Below are 18,251 nucleotides of genomic sequence, written 5' to 3'. Positions count from 1 at the left end.
TAACCCTCCACCCCCCTGACACTGCAATAAATGTGGAGTAAGACCAAACGGAAACACGCTGTAAGTTATAATAAAGGGATTCCAGGTTTAACTGACAGGGTCATGCTTGATTTAGAGCAGAGGAAAAGTTGCGTACTGCTGCGTAAATACTAGAGGGTTGGTGTCTTTAAACTCAGCTCAGCTATGTTTGATGGAAGAGGAGGACGCCGCATATCAGGACTTCAAACGGATCCGTTTGATTCACCCACGCTGCTGAGGGAAAACGTGACCCATCAGCCTTTGATGACTCAAGTACTCCTACAGTGAAGAGCCAAACACAGACACACACACACACACACACAGCTTATGACATCTTTATGCCAGTCATCACAAGAACACCTGGGTGATGTACACAAAGCAATTTCAAAACCAAAACGTCAATCATTTTTCACGACTTGTAGGCGACAGTATCTTTTTCGGAAAAGGGGAACCATTTCTCATTGCACAAAAATAAATTCGAATTCCCCACCCACCAGCATCGCACATCAAATAAAGACACGACAGCTGAAGTAGCATTGATTTCAAGGTTTCTTTTTGAAATTTCAACCGAAAAGGAAATGCACGAATTCTTCTTTTTGTTTCTTCTTCTTCTTCTCCGTTTAAGAACCGATGACACTTCCACGCCACTCGACAGCACGCTCCACTCGTGTCGAGTGTTACGAGGTTGAGAATGACGATCAAACCATAACGGCGCCGTTCACAGTGAGCGGTGGTTGCCTTTAAAAAAAAATAAAAAAATCAAGAGCGTGTGTGCAATTATCTCCTTCTGAGCTGCGTTTCTGATCGGTCCTAAATATTGTTACAGATCTATTCCTTACCTTCTTATCGCTATCTAATTAAACCGACTGGTAGCCGAGCGAGGAAGCAATCACGCAAGGGCTGCAATTACAGCTGTAATTACCCTCGCGATTGGGATGAAAGCCAAATCGCTCCGACTGATTAGCGTGCACAATACGCTGGGATCAAAGAGAACCTGACTCGTGATTGGTTAAAACCAGAAGTTCCAATGGCGTGAAATACTGTTAAGCGTACTGTTATAGCGTTCTGAGCATGTTTGATCGACTCGTTGGTCACTTACACATTAATACGGACACGTACACTTGACACTGTAACATCTGACACGGATACAAGTGACATTTTCTGCAGGGCGAAGCAGCAATCGGAGGAGTTCACACGTTCCGGTCACTCGTATTTTACACAAGTCTTTTGTATTTATTCCTTTCCATCGTTCATCTTTTCATTTATCCGAAATAATCCGTCGAAGAAAGCGCCGTGAATTCACAACGAGACCTCGACCAGCCGGATTCGAAGTGTTACTCAGGAGATGTCTGAGTCGTTTACGCCTGGTACCGAAACACTCCGAATACCGTATTCACGCTTATATACGATTCAAACGTTTCTTCTCACTCGGTTGCGTGATACGCGAACGACTAGATGGCGGAAAATAAAGAACACTACAGCTGATAGTTGATTGCTCCGACACCACGATCACGTAACACATCACAGTCACCAACGACAGACAAAATAAGAAGAAGAAAAGAAAAAAAAACGACATCCTCGTGGAAATGAGTCGGTAGGCCCGAGTGAGGTACCTGCGTTGGGAAAAGCTACCGAGACGCTACACAGAATTTCAGGGTGGGAAAAAAAAACAAACAATGCTTTAAGAAATAACTGTTTCCCCCCGCTGTAGCCTTCCAGCTGTGCGTCTGTGATGTTTTCAATTGCACTCGGTTGGTTTCCATCGTTAAGTGTTCGAGCGTGTTTGATTTAGACAGTAGAAAAGGAGCACACGGGAACAGGGGAATCCACTGAAGACAGCACAAGACGAGGTTTCTTTCCCCCCACGAAGCAGGTGGAAATGAAAACAGAGAGGCAGAGCGTCGTCCATTTTGGACTTTTTTTTTTTTTTTTTGAGGCAGTACATGACCGTGGTCAAGTTGATTGTTGTTTTTTTTTGTTGTTGTTGTTTACAGTAATTTAAAAGCCAAAGCTTGGCAAATCATTAGAACTTGTTATTGCATTGATTCTGGTTCTCAGCGTTAACGTTATAAAAGTTCACATAGTGCAGAATCATGACACCGGGCTTGGAAATGGTATACTTTCTGTCCTTTTTTGTTGAGAAATAGTTCCCTTCAGACAGAAAAATCAATCTTCAGCGACTGCTACAAAGGATGAAGTGATACCTCCTTCCGTTATCACACGATATACCAGGTATGAGACAAAGTGCAAAATGAAACTGCCAGCAAATGAACCTTTTGTCATCGTAATCATGATCCAAATGCTCATCAGGAAGATGTTCAGATGTTCCTCTGGGTGTTCAGGCTTTTTGAAGGCCCACCATCGCACAGCTCTTGGTCCACAGCTCTTCTTGCAGCTGCTTATCATAGGAGCTTGCTGAGGAGATCTTCTTCTGGCCGTTGTACAGGTACAGGCCGCCGAGCCCTTCCAGCTCAGAGGCGGCGGCTGCGTACACGGCCGTGGACGCTCCTTCAGCCGGAGTCTGTACGAGTGAAGCACAGGACAAAGAAACACCGTAAAGGTTACATTTCGACAAGCAGGTTTTTTTTTTTTTTTTTTAAATTTAAAAAAAAAAAAAAAAGCTTTCTTTAAAATTTACACCACAGACGTGAACATTCTCCACGTATTGAATCATGATGAAATCTGATTAGGAAAAGAAGAAAAACGGATGTGAGTTTGAGCATAATCGTGGACTACACAAACCATTAAAAAGCTTTTTAGAGCTTTTAAAGTGCTGCTTATATTTTTTAACTCTTAACAGCAAAATGACTTGGCAGTTACTTTAATGAAAATTTGGCTGATAGATCTGAGGTAAAGTGCTTCATTAAAAACCAGAACCGCGCCTTTCTCACTGCTTTCCTGCCATTATACGCTCTATACATCATTTTATACGATCTGTTAGTCTTACACAATCAGTGATAAAAAAAAAGGAACCCTTAAAAACCGACGTGGAGCAACAGAACCACCTGACAGTCTCAAAAGTTCATTAAAACCGTGTAGTGCACACCTTGTGTGGATTATCCCGCTTATACCATGGTCACTTGCCGGCACTGACAAGTTAAAGCTTTCAGTGATGTTTGTAGTGCAGAGCTTGACTGAAAAGATAAAAAAATAACGGTTAATTTTTCTTAGTTATTTTATATACGGGTCGTTAGATCTAGAATTCCGCCCTCGCTAAATCATACACAGTCAGTACGTTAAATGGACAAGAATAATCCGATATGAACCCGATTAAGACGATACTCTGATTAAGAAACTAGCATGTAAACAGTGATTTTTTATGACCTTAATCCGATTAAAGTCATACTCGAAGTAAACACGAATGGAATTAAGACGTGTGGAGTGTTCCTGTTTTAGTCGCATTATCGAAGTGCGTTACAGACATGTACACACCTTAATCACACTATTAACATCGTGTGGGAGTTTTCACCGCATTTTGCGACAGGACACGTACACACACGGCGGCGCGCAACCGTTTGACGGCAGACAAGCCATCGGTCCTATGGTGAGGTTTTCTACGATTTTTTTTTGGAAGGAGTCTCCAGTGTCAGCTTCAAGTTCTCCATCATGTGAGAGTCTTCAGGAGTTTGTGCTTCGTGAATGAGGGAACTTGTTTTTTTTTTTTTTTTTTGCGGACATTAAACATAAATATCTCAGAATTAGAAATATATCATGTTTTTTTGTTGTTGTTGTTTTTTTTTAAATCACAACACAACTTTAAGAGAGTAGAGCGTAGAGCAGGCTTTCTCTCAGTTTCACCCCAGACCCGGTGAGATTACTATGCAGGTGGTCAGTTAGTTCGTGACCTCAGATGGATCAATTACGGAAGCAGCTCAGTGTTGGGAACGCCTATGGCATGGCGTGTGCTTCACAAAGCCAGCCCTGAGGCTGGGTGACTCCAGCCGAGCAATTTCCTCTCTCCTGCCTTCCACTTCCCCGTTTGAGGGAATTTGGATTAGGGTCAGTGAGCCTTTACACAAACTTTCGCTTGGCCAAGTGGAATCAATATTCCGAACAAAAGAGAAAGAGAAGCCTGTTCTGAGGTGGCAGTCACCACACACAGCTGCAGAGCCTGCACGCCTCGAAAGAACTGGCTGCTGAAAAGACTCGGGGTAAGGGAACTGTTGCTTAAGTCAATACTGCACCGTAAAGTCCAGCAGAGACGCACCTTATTTACAGCGCAAAGATGTTTTCCTGCTGTGTTCTCCAGGAATTGTGACCAAGCGTGACTGGAAACCTCTGAACAGTTTATTAGGATTGTATTCTGGTGTCCTGACTTGACACGAAAAACAAATTCGTGGTTAAAATTAGTGACACAGATTTCCTCCCACAGAGTCGTGCAGCGAGGCAAGGCTTGAGTCCCACGCTATTCGATACATGCATCAGTGAACTTAGCGAGGGCTCCGGAACAGTCTGCAGCGCCCGGTCTTACTCTACTAGACCCTGAAGTCAAACGCCTCCTGTTTGCAGATGATCTGGTGCTGCTGTCAAACACAAAAGAAGGTCTGCAGCAGCATCTGGACCTCCTGCACATCTTCTGTCAGACATGGGCTCTGTCAGTTAACCCCAAAATTGAAATAGTAATGATAATGAAATAATGATATTCTGAAAACGACACAGTCGCCTAGACCGACATCATAACTTCAAATTAGACAACATGGCCCTTGAACACACTGAGAACTACACATACCTCGGTATAAACATCAACAACACAGGAAACGTCCATAAGGCTGTGAATGACCTGAGAGAAAAAGCACTAAGAGCTTTTTATTCTATAAAGAAAAAAAAATATCAAAATTGACACCCCAATCAGAATCTGGCTAAAAATAATTCAATCGGATCTGAGAACCCATCGCGCTCTGTAGATATAAGGTCTGGGGTCTGATCACAAACCAAGAGTTCAGTATATGGGACAAACACCCAATAGAGACTCTGCAGGCAGAGTACAGTGAAAAAACGCCAAATAATGCCTGCAGAGCAGAATTAGGACTGTACCCACTAATAACAATAATAATAATAATAAATATCTAAAACATCGTGATACAGAGACCTTCCACCATAAAGCACTGAGATACCAAGAGCTAACCCCAGAGAGAAGCCTCCTCAGCGAGCTGGTCTTAGAGCTGACTTGACAATCCAAAACATGTCCAGCCAAACCCCAGAATAACAGCCCAGACAGACCAAATCAAATTATTAAACCACAAAAAGAATATATAAATATCTAAAAACGCTGGACAGGAGCAACAGCTCTGTAAAGTAAATGAGAACGTTATCTGTCCCTAAACAGAGAATATGAACTGGCAGGACACCTGAGAACAGTGACCGACCCTAAACTAAGAAAAGTCCCGACCATGTACAGACTCGGTGAACACAACCTCGCCATAGAGACGGCCACACACACACACACACACACACACACACACACACACACACACACACACACACACACACACACACACACACCTACCTGGCTACCAAAAAAAAGACGGGCTCGGCCCCTACTGCACACTAAATGAACTTTATTATTCACAAATTAGGGAAACATTTTCCCCCACTTCACAACCCATGAAAAAAGACTTTGATGCCTGACGAGAACAAACTCTAGGAGAACCTGCTAGGAGCAACCTCAGCAAGCTCAAACCGACTTGTGAAGTCTCGTCCAGTGGAAAAGGACCACCAAACGCACAACAACATCAACATGTATACAGTGTAAAACAAATCAATGCGTATTTTCTCCTTCTTCTTCTCTTCTTTATTGCTATCATTCGATCAAACTTTTATTTTTTCAATAAATGTGTGTAAATGTGAATGTCTATAATTTAATGCTGGCAATGGAAAGCCTTTTACCATGCCAATAAAGCAATAGAGAGATGGTGAAAAACACAGAAAGAGGAAGAGACAGACAGAAAGATAGAGAGAGACATCCATGGTAATAAAGAATGGACTGGGTCATGGTTAGGATTCACAGAGCATTAATTACAGTGTAGTGCTTCTGTTTAAAGGGTTTTATAGAATACTAACGGATCCAGACACCATATCTTAGGAATGGTACTCGCACCAAGTAAAGTGAACGTCTGGCTCACTGGTCATAATTGAACCCTTCAGACTCCAAGGTTGGCACGCTACTAAATAAATACCTGTCCTACTTTCTTTGTAGTTACTGTATAATTCATAGCTAAATTAATAATAAGCCAAATGACTCAACATTATTACATAAACCCAAGACGTGGCTCATTCTCTCTCTCTCTCTCTCTCTCTCTACTTTTCTGGCAGGAAAAAGCTGTCAATGACTGAGACGGTGCTAAATATAGAACTTTGGGATCTCATTCAAAATATAAAATATTCCACAAAACTAGTTATAACTCAGAGCTTCTCATTAAGGTTTCAGTGTTTTATTGTTTTAACATCTGGATAATCTGTCAGTAATCTGCACCCCCCCCCCCCCCCATCCCCCATGCCCCAACCGACACCTTTCCCCCCCCGATGCCTTTCAAAGTAATTTCCTGATCCGCGTCCCTAATTTCTTTATCTATCCAGTCGTGAAATGATCCCTGATGCTTCCATCCATTATTCATGATGGTGCTGCTCGGTGAGTTTTTAGGGTGTATACCTTCCAGCATCCATGACATGTGTTTGAAGAGACAGAAATGAATAAACAGATGGGAAATGTACGTCAATAAACTATTTGGGACTGATTTGGATCGTCAGAAGCTTGTGGTTTACAACTGTGAACAAGTGTACAATTATATCAGCACTAGACTAATGTTTAGATGTAACTGATCATTCAATATTTGTCACATTTATTGGATTCCATTTATTGGATTCCAAATTCCAGAAGAACTTAAACAAGTGTGATTAAAGTAATAACACTGAACTCATATCAATTATCAGACTCACAGAGTCACAGAGGCCACACCTCCTTCACTGAGACTGAATCAGAGGACACACCTCCTTCACTCCTTCACTAAGACTGAATCAGAGGACACACCTCCTTCAGTGAGACTGTCACAGAGGCCACACCTCCTTCACTGAGACTGAATCAGAGGACACACCTCCTTCACTGAGACTGAGTCACAGAGGCCACACCTCCTTCACTAAGACTGAATCAGAGGACACACCTCCTTCACTGAGACTGTCACAGAGGCCACACCTCCTTCACTGAGACTGAATCAGAGGACATACCTCCTTCACTGAGACTGAGTCACAGAGGCCACACCTCCTTCACTGAGACTGAGTCACAGAGGCCACACATTCTTCACTGAGAACGAGTCACAGAGGCCACACCTCCTTCACTGAGACTGAGTCACAGAGGCCACACCTCCTTCACTCCTTCACTAAGACTGAATCAGAGGACACACCTCCTTCAGTGAGACTGTCACAGAGGCCACACCTCCTTCACTGAGACTGAATCAGAGGACACACCTCCTTCACTGGGACTTAGAGATGAGATGCGTTGAGATGAGATGTGTTGAATCACTGAATCATCTCCGAGTATCATTTTGAACTGCTGATTCTTTACAACCCTGACTCCATAAATCCAGAGGTTCTGTAATATTTACACTTTGATGCTCAGACATGCAAAGCTTAGCAAGGCCCACCAGGATAATATGTGGATACTCTGACCCCTTCTCTTCCACATGAGCCATGTGCGTAAAAGGAAAATCACCATGGCAATGAACTTCCCAATGAATCAATATCTGTGCTCATCATCTCGACAAGAGCAGGAGTTTCACGGAAATTAAATTCGGATGAGAACGATAAAGGTGATTTTGCTTTTAATCCGAAGGCCACTGGAATGACAGGTGGCTTGCTAGCCACTCTGAAGGGTCCTTTCATGTCCGCATAATCACCTCATTGTTACCTATTTTGAAACCAGGCTTCATTATGCATGGAAAAACGAATAATATTCGCTCATTTTACTGAATCATTCAAAGGTGAAGCAGTCACCTATGATTACCAGCAAACACCCCCCGCCCCCCCACCCCAAAGAAAAACAGACGCACCTCCCACCTCTACAAACAAACACACACACACTTATTTTCTTTTGATGTGCACACATATAATACCATCCAATTATTCCTCACCTCGATACACATCACGGCGGGCAAATATAAGATTTTCAAGATAAATTCCAAGGGACCAGCTGGCCTTGTTGACAGCCACGAAAACAAATGCTCCAATAAAAAGACAAATAATAAAAAAAAAAAACCTAGAAGTGAACAGAACAGTGTCACGTCCTAGGCTCTAAAGAATCATTATCAGATTATAACAAATTTGGTCAACAGAGCTGGATCATAGAGACAAATGCTGCAATCAAATTATTTCCATGCCATGTCAGTCCAAACACAATATCACATTCTATTCATGGCTTCATTCCTTGTAAAATAAAATTATTGGCACCCTTCATGGAACTGAGCAAAAACTAACACTACATGCACCTGGTAATATTTGTTTGTGAATAATCATAGACTTGAAAGGTTTCTTCGTGGGTTCTATGGATAGTTACAGGTTCTTAGTTTCTAAAAGGGGTCCTATATGGAAAATTCCCTGATAAGGAAACACATTGCAGGGTGCTGAACGGAACCTTTAAGGCTAAAAAATAAATTAAAATGAAAAGGTTTTTTTTTTTTTTTTAGAAAATTGTTTGCAACTATTGCATAGTTTTATCAGTATTTTTAATGTTTCAAAATGACTTGCCCCTCACAATTAATATTTAGTAAAGACAACACTGAGTCTCTTCCTGCGATTTCTAACAAAATTTGAGACAACTGTTGAGGGATTTTAGACAGCCTCGTTACGCAGAACATTCGAAACATTAGGTCTGTGCATGCTGAGTTTCCTCTTCAGTTAAGATCCAGATATTCACCCAAATTCCAATCCAAAGCCTGACAATTATTTCTGTGTTGTTTTGCATTTCGGTTCTAGTCTTAACCTCCTGGCAGAGGCAACTGGGCTTTACGTTGAAATATCCTGGTATTTTGTAAAATTCATGATGCTATTATCAATTTATATAAAAGCCCCGAATCACCACAAAACCGTCCCAAAGTATCAACGTTCCACCACCGTATTTTACACTATCAGGGTATCAGGTGCTTTTCCTTTTACACAAACTCTACTCTCAAGTTCACCCCCCCCCCCCCCCCCCAAAAGATAACTAATTTCTTGAATTGTTTGCATAGAAAATTGTAATTAAGTCTGTGCACATTTTTTCACCCATTCTCTTGAAGGGTGCCAATATTTCTGGAGCTGACTAAATGAACTCTGATGGGCAACGAGCTGTGCCGAGTTCTGGAACCAATCCCAAGTACAAGCCATTTCTGCTAACCTTATGCCAGTGATGAGAAAACTGTGTTCAAGGACAGATGTATAGGAAAATAGTATATAAAGTAGAGCGATGCTGTCCTTCGAGTTTTGTCTTAACGTGGAAGAAATTCTCAAAATTCTGTTGTTGTTAGTGATTGCTTTGTGACTGTTTGTGCAAATCACGTTTATCGATAATAAAGTAAGAACGTAGCCGTGTAACCGTTTTAAACGCATTAGTTCCAGGTACACTTCATACCAACTGAGGAGGATAACAGGACCGAACATAACATTGGTTTATATCCACATCGTTCTTTCAAATAAATGTGAAGTCTTTTTCCTCAAGAAATCTCAGCGATAAAACAATTGCTTGTGCTTTATTTTACTTGCCTGTGCTGTACGCCCTGAGAGGAAAGATAAAGTAGATGAGACCCCAGTCATAAACAGTCTGAAAAACTGAAACTGCTTAGGTGAGGTGTATTTTTTGGGGGGGGGATACTTGTACTAGTGTACTCTGTTATTAAATTCCAGAGCTCCTACAGAAAAATGCATCAGGATAGGCAGGTCTGGTAATATAATATCAGAGTAAACAGCAATGAATATCAAATGAGTACCGAATTTTTAGAGCTAATAACTATAGGAATAGTAGAAAGTATGCTGCTTTTCCAATTGAGAAAACGAGACGTGTTTTTTTCTTCATCTCACCCGGAAGAGGAGTTTGGCCACGGGTTTTTTGGCCAGCTGAGCAGGAGAGCACAGGTTCTGGTACAAGTCCGTGTCCACCATGCCTGGGTCCACGGCGTTAGCCGTTACTGGATCCGCTCGAGCCCACAGCCGCTCCTGTAGCTGGTAAGTGAAAAGCACCAGGGCCAGTTTACTCTGAGAGTACGCTCCATGGGAACAGTAACACGACCTGAAACAGAGAGACGTAGAAAAGTCTTTTGTAAAATTGCGCGCTTCTTAATAGTCCAATTTTATTCAGTCCCTCCAGGATTTCGTAAATTTTATTTTATTTTTATTTTTTTGCGATCGCAGAAATGAACGCAAAATGAAGCATATATTCGGATGCGTCATGTGACGTCGTCGCAACGCGCACTCGGCCAAAACTCTCTCCGATTCACGTGTGTTGAACACGAGTACAGCAAAAACGTCTCGTTTACCAACAAATATCGACAAGTTCGTACGATTGCAATTTCGCCAGTTCAAGTGGTTTTCCGCAAAAAAAAAAAAAAAACACAAACTGCTTCGCAAATTTTTTTAAACACCTTCTGCAAAAAGAAGCATTTGAAGTCCTGCACGGATTTTTTATTGACTATATAGCAGAAACCCTACGAAACATATTCTACATGGTTTTAGATTGATGGACATGGGTTGAAAGTTAGCACGAATAGGATCTTCAGGCCCACACCATGTCCTATCATTGGTGTCTGGATGTACGTGCATCATGTTAAATGAATAGTATAACATTTTCAGTTAATAAATTCGATTATTTGACTTTTTCTTTTTGCTTGTTAATAGAGAACTGGCTGCAAATCTTAATTATTCATTTGTTCTTTCTCAGAAAGACCGACTCCTCGGAAAACTCTACCTTCATTTACGCTGCGACACTCTGTTTGTAGTCGGCTCTTGTGGGAAGCCGGCAAACATTCAGTCAATCAATAGACACGTAAGGCTCAACTGTGCGTGCAGAATTATAGTCATTGTGTCCTTGAGCGGCAAGGAACATCAGCAATATGCAGCTGCAGGGAAGGAGGAGATCTCTCAGACCCAAAACCAATAAAAACAAGACCAGGGAAGAACAAGCGAATGAAAAAATGATGCATTTTGAACTGCCAGGTCGCTGCTGGTGCCAGGTGTGTCTGGACCGGTGTAGGAATAATAGAGTGTTTAATATGACACTCAAGGACAAAACCTTAGAGACTGAGCTTTGGAATATTTGTGATTTGTAGGTAAAATTTTCACAGACTTGCAAATCTGACTGCAGTGTTTCTTGCTGGACTGTTTTTTTTTTTTCTGGATTATAAAATGATTATTATGATATGAGATGAAAATGGACAACATGTTATTTTCTTTTTATGTCCATGCACTCGCTCACCAATCACCAATCACACACTTCGGGGAAAAGCATGCTTGTAAATTTTTTTTTTTTTAACTGTAATTATAAAAGCTGAACAATGGATAATGTACACCTTTACCTTGACCTTCATCTTTGGTATTTTTTGTTTGTTTGTTTTTTTACAGTAATTTCTGTACCCAGGTTATACAAGAACAAACAACAATCCAAGTTAATAAGGCTGAATGACTGTCACATCAATGTTAAATGGTGAATGGCCAATATATATATATATACATACACACACACACACACACACACACACACACACATATATATATATATATATATATATATATATATATATATATATATATATATATATATATATATATATATGTGTGTGTACATGTGCTTTTTTTGTTTTTTATTTTTAATAAATTTGCAAAGATTTCAAACAAACTTCTTTCACATTATCATTATGGGGTATTGTTTGTAGAATTTTGAGGAAAATAATGAATTTAATCCATTTTGGAATAAGGCTGTAACATAACAAAATGTGGAAGAAGCGAAGCGCTGTGAATACTTTCCGGATGCACTGTATATATATATATACATATACATATATATATATATATAATCAACTAAAAGAAAGCAAACTGAATTTCATTTGGTATCTGTAAATTCAATCTCTTGCCAAAAATCTTGGTGCGCTAAATGTTGTTATTTCAGTAAATGCTGTTAGTTCAAGAGTAAGCAGACATAAATGACGTGTTTTACATGATCAGTTTGAGAATTAAAGCTTGCGTTACCTGCCCTGCAGGTCGTTTAGGTCAAGTCTTCCTCCATAATGAGTGGCTGAGGACACTGTGACGATGCGGGAGCACCCCCTACTCTGCCCAGAATCTCTCAGCACATCAAGCAGCAAGTTGGTCAACAAGAAGTGTCCCAAATAGTTCAGTCCAAAGTGTAACTCAAATCCGTCTTCTGTCTTCCTTTCCGGGACCAGCATAACACCAGCTAGAGGTGTGGAAAATGCAGAACAATCTCTAGTATGATCTCAGAAAAGCATAAAATTACCAGCTGCATTATGGGTACAGCGCATAGAGATGTATTGTTTTTCATAGATCATTTTATACACAGCCAGTGGGTGTTATATTTGCAGGGGATTTGCCATAAGACTCTAAAGCTATAATAAACAGTGAAGCACCAGGGCTGTTAAAAAACACTGGTCTAACATAAATGATGTGGCAAACTACATTACTTGTACAGATTCTGAGCCATAGGAGGGGGAAAGAGGCTCTAGACTAAAGTGGCTGTAAAAATCTGTCAGATTATCAGATGCTGCCAAAGAGGGCATCTGAGGAGGAAAGAGGGAGGGGGTCAGATATCTCTGGGAGATTGTTGCACTAGCCCTCTCATGTCATTGACCCATTTAGCACTTCCAGAAGGAGACATTCCGCCTGTTCAATTGCTGAGGCTGAAGTGGTTTTGTCTAAAGAAATATAAAAAAAACAATCAATACTGCAACTTTCCCTGAAGTACCTTTAACAGGAAGTAAAAAAGGGAGTAAACGTCCATTGCTTGTCACTGTGGTGAGACCCTCAGGGGTATGTCCTTTAAGTACGCTTCAAACATGACTACACCCGAAGCTCTGGAACATCTAGTTCCTGAGAAACAAGCCCCCCTGGGACTCCAAATCACAAATCACTGGAAAGCTGAAACAGACAGCAGCTGAAATGCTTATAATGCTCATTAATATGCTTCAGAACTGGCCCCAAAGATCTGCATTCTCTGGTTCCTGAGAAATGAGCCTCCAGGTGCCCCAATTCGAAGCTGTGTATCTCCAGAATGCCACAACGGACATGAACAAAATTTCAAGTAGTTATAATACTTGTGAATATGCTTTGAAAGAGACTGGAACTGAAAATGGAATTTTACCTCAGCCATTGCCCTGCGGGTTTAATTACGTCCATTACGACACAATTTTTTTTCCCCAACTTGATCACCTGCCAATTCCCGTCCACCTGCCAGCATCCCCCTGCCATATAACAGCTAGTGTTGCTGTGATTGACAGAGGAGAGAACATGGCCAATTTTGCTCCATTGGCACCCAGCCACAAATGGCTGTGGCATTGTTGGGATTTGAACTCACTTGGCACTTATCACTTGACAATAGGGTGAATGCTTTCCTGTTGTGCCACTCAGAAACCGCCTGGGAGTTTTAAAGGTACACTGCATTCACTAGGTAAAAGAGATGTACCAAAGTACAAGGGATGCAACCTTGAGAGAACCATCCCAATGACAACCAATATACCTTTTATTCAGAGTGTACCTTTCTCTGAAAATGTATTCACGGTTTTCTTCACCTGGTGATGACAGAGTGAAAGGGTATCAAGACCACCGCAGGCGTTCACGGTCACCTTGACCCAAACCTTTCTGCCTTTGAGGCGTAAACTCTCTGGAAACCAACATGTGCAAGGTTCCATTATGAATAGTGAGTGTTGGATAATCTGACACAGGGGAGAAGTCATTATGGCATGGGGATAAACAGTGCTTAATCCGGGAGAAAGATCAAGCCCCCACAATTGTCTTTGTGCACGACCTGTTCTCAGGAACGAGCATCCGCTTTACAACATATGCTCCATCATAATTGTGCTCTTCAGAGAATTACTGCTTGGCTCCCTTGAGCACATGGTAATCAGGCTTACAGCAGCGCTCCGTCCGATTATGTATTTAAAACCAATATTAAAATGAAGCTTTATGCTCTGTTTAATTATACAAAGAGCTGTCGGTTCGGACGCGACGATCCATGTGCAAAATAAACCATGTGTTTGTGGAATTCCCAAGAAAAACAGAATCTGCATCCACTGACGGGTCAAAATGGCTACCCGTATCGATTTCGTGCTGCAGATGAGGCTCTCAGGGGTCAAACAGTGACCTTTCCGCATCATTAGACCCTCAATGGGGCGGTACAGATGCGTTTGTCCTTCAGCAGGAAGTGACAGGAAGGGAGAGTGAGGGCGAGAGAGAGATAGCCCGAGAGAGAGAGAGTGAATTATTAATTCTCCCCTGTTTGAGAGGATGGAGTATGACTGTTCCTGTCGTCTGCAACACTCCCTGGGGAGGGATGCTAAATAGGAGCCATCTAGTTAAAAACAAACGACCGCTAAGGCCCCGAGGACCTGGATCAGACTCTTTTACAAAAAAAAAAACAACAAAAACACACACACACACACACACACACACACACACACACACACACAGGAGAGCTGGATTTCTACTGAAAACGCCAGGGTGGACAGTTCTTAATTGTGATCCTTGCTAACTTTGAAAGCTTTGGCACAGTTTTTGAAAGAACTCCACAGGCACTTTGGACAAGAGCTCTTTATTCAGACTGAAGGGTTAGCAGTTGCCCTGGGGTTTACATCTGGGGTTTTGGCATGAGGTTGTGAAGGCCTTAAAGTCACCTGAAAATTGTTTGGAAAATCTGTTTTTTGTTTTTTTTTTTTAACGTTAAATATTAAATAGCTTGACGTGCTGCTTTTACATAAATATATGAATGGAAAAATCAAAATGACACAGATGTACCTACACCCTTCCTCTCATCAAGTAATCAAATTACATGTACACTCCTTGGTTTCACAGTGGTTCTTTGGAAGGGTGTTGTTACTTGGAACCATTTCTGAAAAGGAGACCCTTTGTTGATGGGATCTACACGAAAAGATTAAAGGGTTCCCATAAAGGACAAATCAAAGAACCCCTTCAGGCTGCACTTTAAGAAAAACAAAACAAAAAAAACCAGACTATAGTATATACACCATATAAAAAAGCTTCCATTTGCCCACCAGTCAAGCAGTGCTGCATGGTCTGCAATACATGATATTTTCATTAAAGAAAGTAGTAAAATCACTGAGCTTCTGAGCATAATGCCTTGAGAAGACATAAGGAAGAAACTTAAGAGAGGAAACAGATGCAAAAGGGAACCTGTCCTCTTCTGGGTGCCAGCAGATAGTGCTACTATAAATCACTACAGTATAATGGGTATAGAAGAGTAAAGACAAGTTCAGGGTGACTGTAGGTGTTCTTATAATTATCACTTGAGTGCTCAAGTGCTGAGCCTTGTAGTTTTGTTTAATTTTTTTTGGGGGGGGGGGTATTTAAAAAAAGATAACAATAATATAAAAGAAAGCACATTAAAAGGTCTTTCAGTTCCTCTTAAGGGAATGCCCTCAAAGGTTCTTTGAAAAACCTTACAAAAGAGAGTTTTTTTCTTCTACAAAAGAGTCCGAGTAAAACCCTTTTAGGAATCTAAAGAAGTTTTGAGGTTTGATACTGAAAACCAGGCCATGGTTTCCAATAGGATTAAAACAAGCAAGCAGCGAAACTTCTAGGTCCAAAATCTTGCAAAGCACATTGACGATACGCTCGTTCTGTTTAATACACTCTAAAACAAACAAACAAACAAACAAACAAACAAACGATCGATCTAGCACCGTTAAGGCTTGATCTTCTCGAGAAACTTCCAAAGAACTTCCTTTAAAGGAGCTTCCATTAAAATACAGCCCCTTCAACAAGCTGTGAATTCTTTCAGTCTTTCAGTTTCTTGAGGATCTTGAGAAACTTCTCTTGGAAAATGATGTGAAGGAGAATCCCAAGGAACCCTTAAAGAACTTTATTTTACTGTGAGTGTAGCTGCACTTTACGGATGATGCCGAGCGATCCGTTAGGGCTACGTACCGTTATTGACGAGCGTGTGTAGAGGCAGACCCCTGGCTTTAAATCTCTGCACAAACTGTTGCACCGACTTCAAGGAGGCCAAGTCCAGGTACATGAACTCCACTGCAAACAGAAGTGCACCACAAGATCATTACTAATGCGACTATATCCAACCATCGATCATTTAAATCAATACAGTGCCATTTATTCTACAAGCTTACAAAGAGCTCAAACAGAATGGCCTTCCATATCAACAAGAACGCAATTGAGCCATTTAAAGCCACTGCTTTAATCACCTGACTGAAAACATTTTATATATATATATGTTTATTAATTTGAATACTGGGAAACACAGAGATGGCAAGTTTAAAATTGAAGGCAAAAAAAAAAAAGCAAAACGTAAAAGAGATGCAAGATTCAGATGATTAAAGAAAGTTTTTTACCACCAAAGCCAAATTAGCATTCCCATATACCTAAACCTTCATGCAGATGCCCATTTTTGTTCCCAAAATCCAAAAAAAAATACACTATAAACACATGCGTACAGAGTAGATACAGTATACCAAGCTTCACATTTCCAGAGTTTAAAGCCAAAAAGTCATCCTGCGTACCGGCTGAAAGTCATCAAGCCACGCACGTGTACTTCTCAATGGAGCGGTTCACCCGCTAACCTTTCTCTGGGTTCCTCTGGGTCTCAGATCAAAGCAGATTTCCAATTAAACCGCACATGAAAGGTGAATCGCTCATCAGCTTTTTACTGCGGACAAAATTTGTGTGGATAAAACATCCAACTACAGCTGGTCCAAAAAATGCTTCCTGAGATGTTTAACTTCCTTAACTCCAAGTAATGGATTGTTTAAGCAATCGAGTTTGTTCTTTGCACTTCGTTTAAAATGTCTGGGATCTAAATGACAAGGCATTTCAATCAGGACAGCCACTGTGGAGTGTAAACGCTTGCACAACCTTGAGGATAAAATGAGGACGATGAAATGTAATTAAAAGCAACAAGACGTTTAATCTGTTGAGTTTCACCGACGTTCCTTATCACAAGTAACAAAAATGGTAAAGTAGTCTAGTGCATCGTAAGATATTAACAGTGGGGAGAGCGGGCGGAGAGAAATCAATTCAAAAGAAGACAGTTTATTGTTATAAGTGGTGTAAATGTTCACTTAAAGTCTCCAGACCACCAGGGGACGCCATGATTTTTCAAAAAACAGATAGGCGAAAAAGCACACTTGATTTTCATTTGGTGAAAAGGTTTATGTAGGCAGTCAAAAGGTGTAAAAAGAATAAAAACTGCAATTGACGTAACTAAGATAACTAACGTCAGAGGATCACAAAGAAGCGGTGATCATGACGCGTTCGTTCATATAGATGTACAGTATATATACGAAAACACAAATGAGGAGAAGCGTACTCTAAACTCTGATAAGAAATGAATGGTGATTAATTGGAGTTTATCTGCTTTCTTGCTTCCGCTTGTCGATGAAAAAGGTTAGTGGCTAACTAGCTACAATCTAGAGCTTGCTAAGATCTAGTCTCTTGTTCAGCTCTTCATTCTTGCAAACAAAATAATATGATAGGTATGGGCTGGGGAGAGCTGAGAGTGTTATCGCTTAGGGACACCGAAATGTTCAGAAACGACCCTCAAAAGGTTGCGTTTCCATTTCTGGATGGAAGTGATAACAATGTTCTCTAATAACCTGTTTGCTTTATAAACCCGCCGAGCAGTTTTTCAGTGCTATTCAGTAGAAACTGTGCAAAATAGCTTCTTTTTCATTCAATAACAGGAGGGATGCAAAGGCTTGCAGTGAACTGTGTGAGATTCCGCCTTCTACAGATGCCCTCTCTAATGGAAAAATCAATACGGTAAATTGTTTATATCACCAGCCTCGTGCGATTTGCACGTCAAATTAACTCTTTACACTGACACAACGTTTACAAAGCCTGCTTAATATCGATCATGCTAAGATCAAGATATTCGTGTGGGCGAAACCCACCGTTTTATACAATCTGAAGACTCCCGTATGTCTCTGTTGTTGGGGGAAGAGAAAAGCTTGCCCTCGGTGTCAACTCTTATTAGTCACATTGCTCATTCCATCAGGCAGGGACCTTTGAGCTAA

General features: G+C 41.0%; 1 protein-coding gene across 1 annotated transcript in view; it reads right to left on the bottom strand.

Annotated features, from left to right (window-relative positions):
* Positions 1-337: 337 nt before the first annotated feature.
* Positions 338-18,251, bottom strand: part of dhrsx (dehydrogenase/reductase (SDR family) X-linked) — a 34,074-nt gene continuing 16,160 nt past the window's right edge. Inside the window, exons 4-7 of the mRNA XM_053615349.1 lie at positions 16,150-16,251; positions 12,223-12,430; positions 10,063-10,270; positions 338-2,539 (exon numbers count right to left, since the gene is read on the bottom strand). Coding sequence (XP_053471324.1) covers positions 2,357-2,539; positions 10,063-10,270; positions 12,223-12,430; positions 16,150-16,251 — 701 coding nt within the window. The 3' untranslated portion in view covers positions 338-2,356. The remainder of the gene's footprint in view (positions 2,540-10,062; positions 10,271-12,222; positions 12,431-16,149; positions 16,252-18,251) is intronic.

This window comes from Ictalurus furcatus, chromosome 26 (genome assembly GCF_023375685.1).
Source record: "Ictalurus furcatus strain D&B chromosome 26, Billie_1.0, whole genome shotgun sequence".
NCBI classification, from domain to species: domain Eukaryota; kingdom Metazoa; phylum Chordata; class Actinopteri; order Siluriformes; family Ictaluridae; genus Ictalurus; species Ictalurus furcatus.
This window is presented reverse-complemented; position numbering and strand designations above follow the sequence as displayed.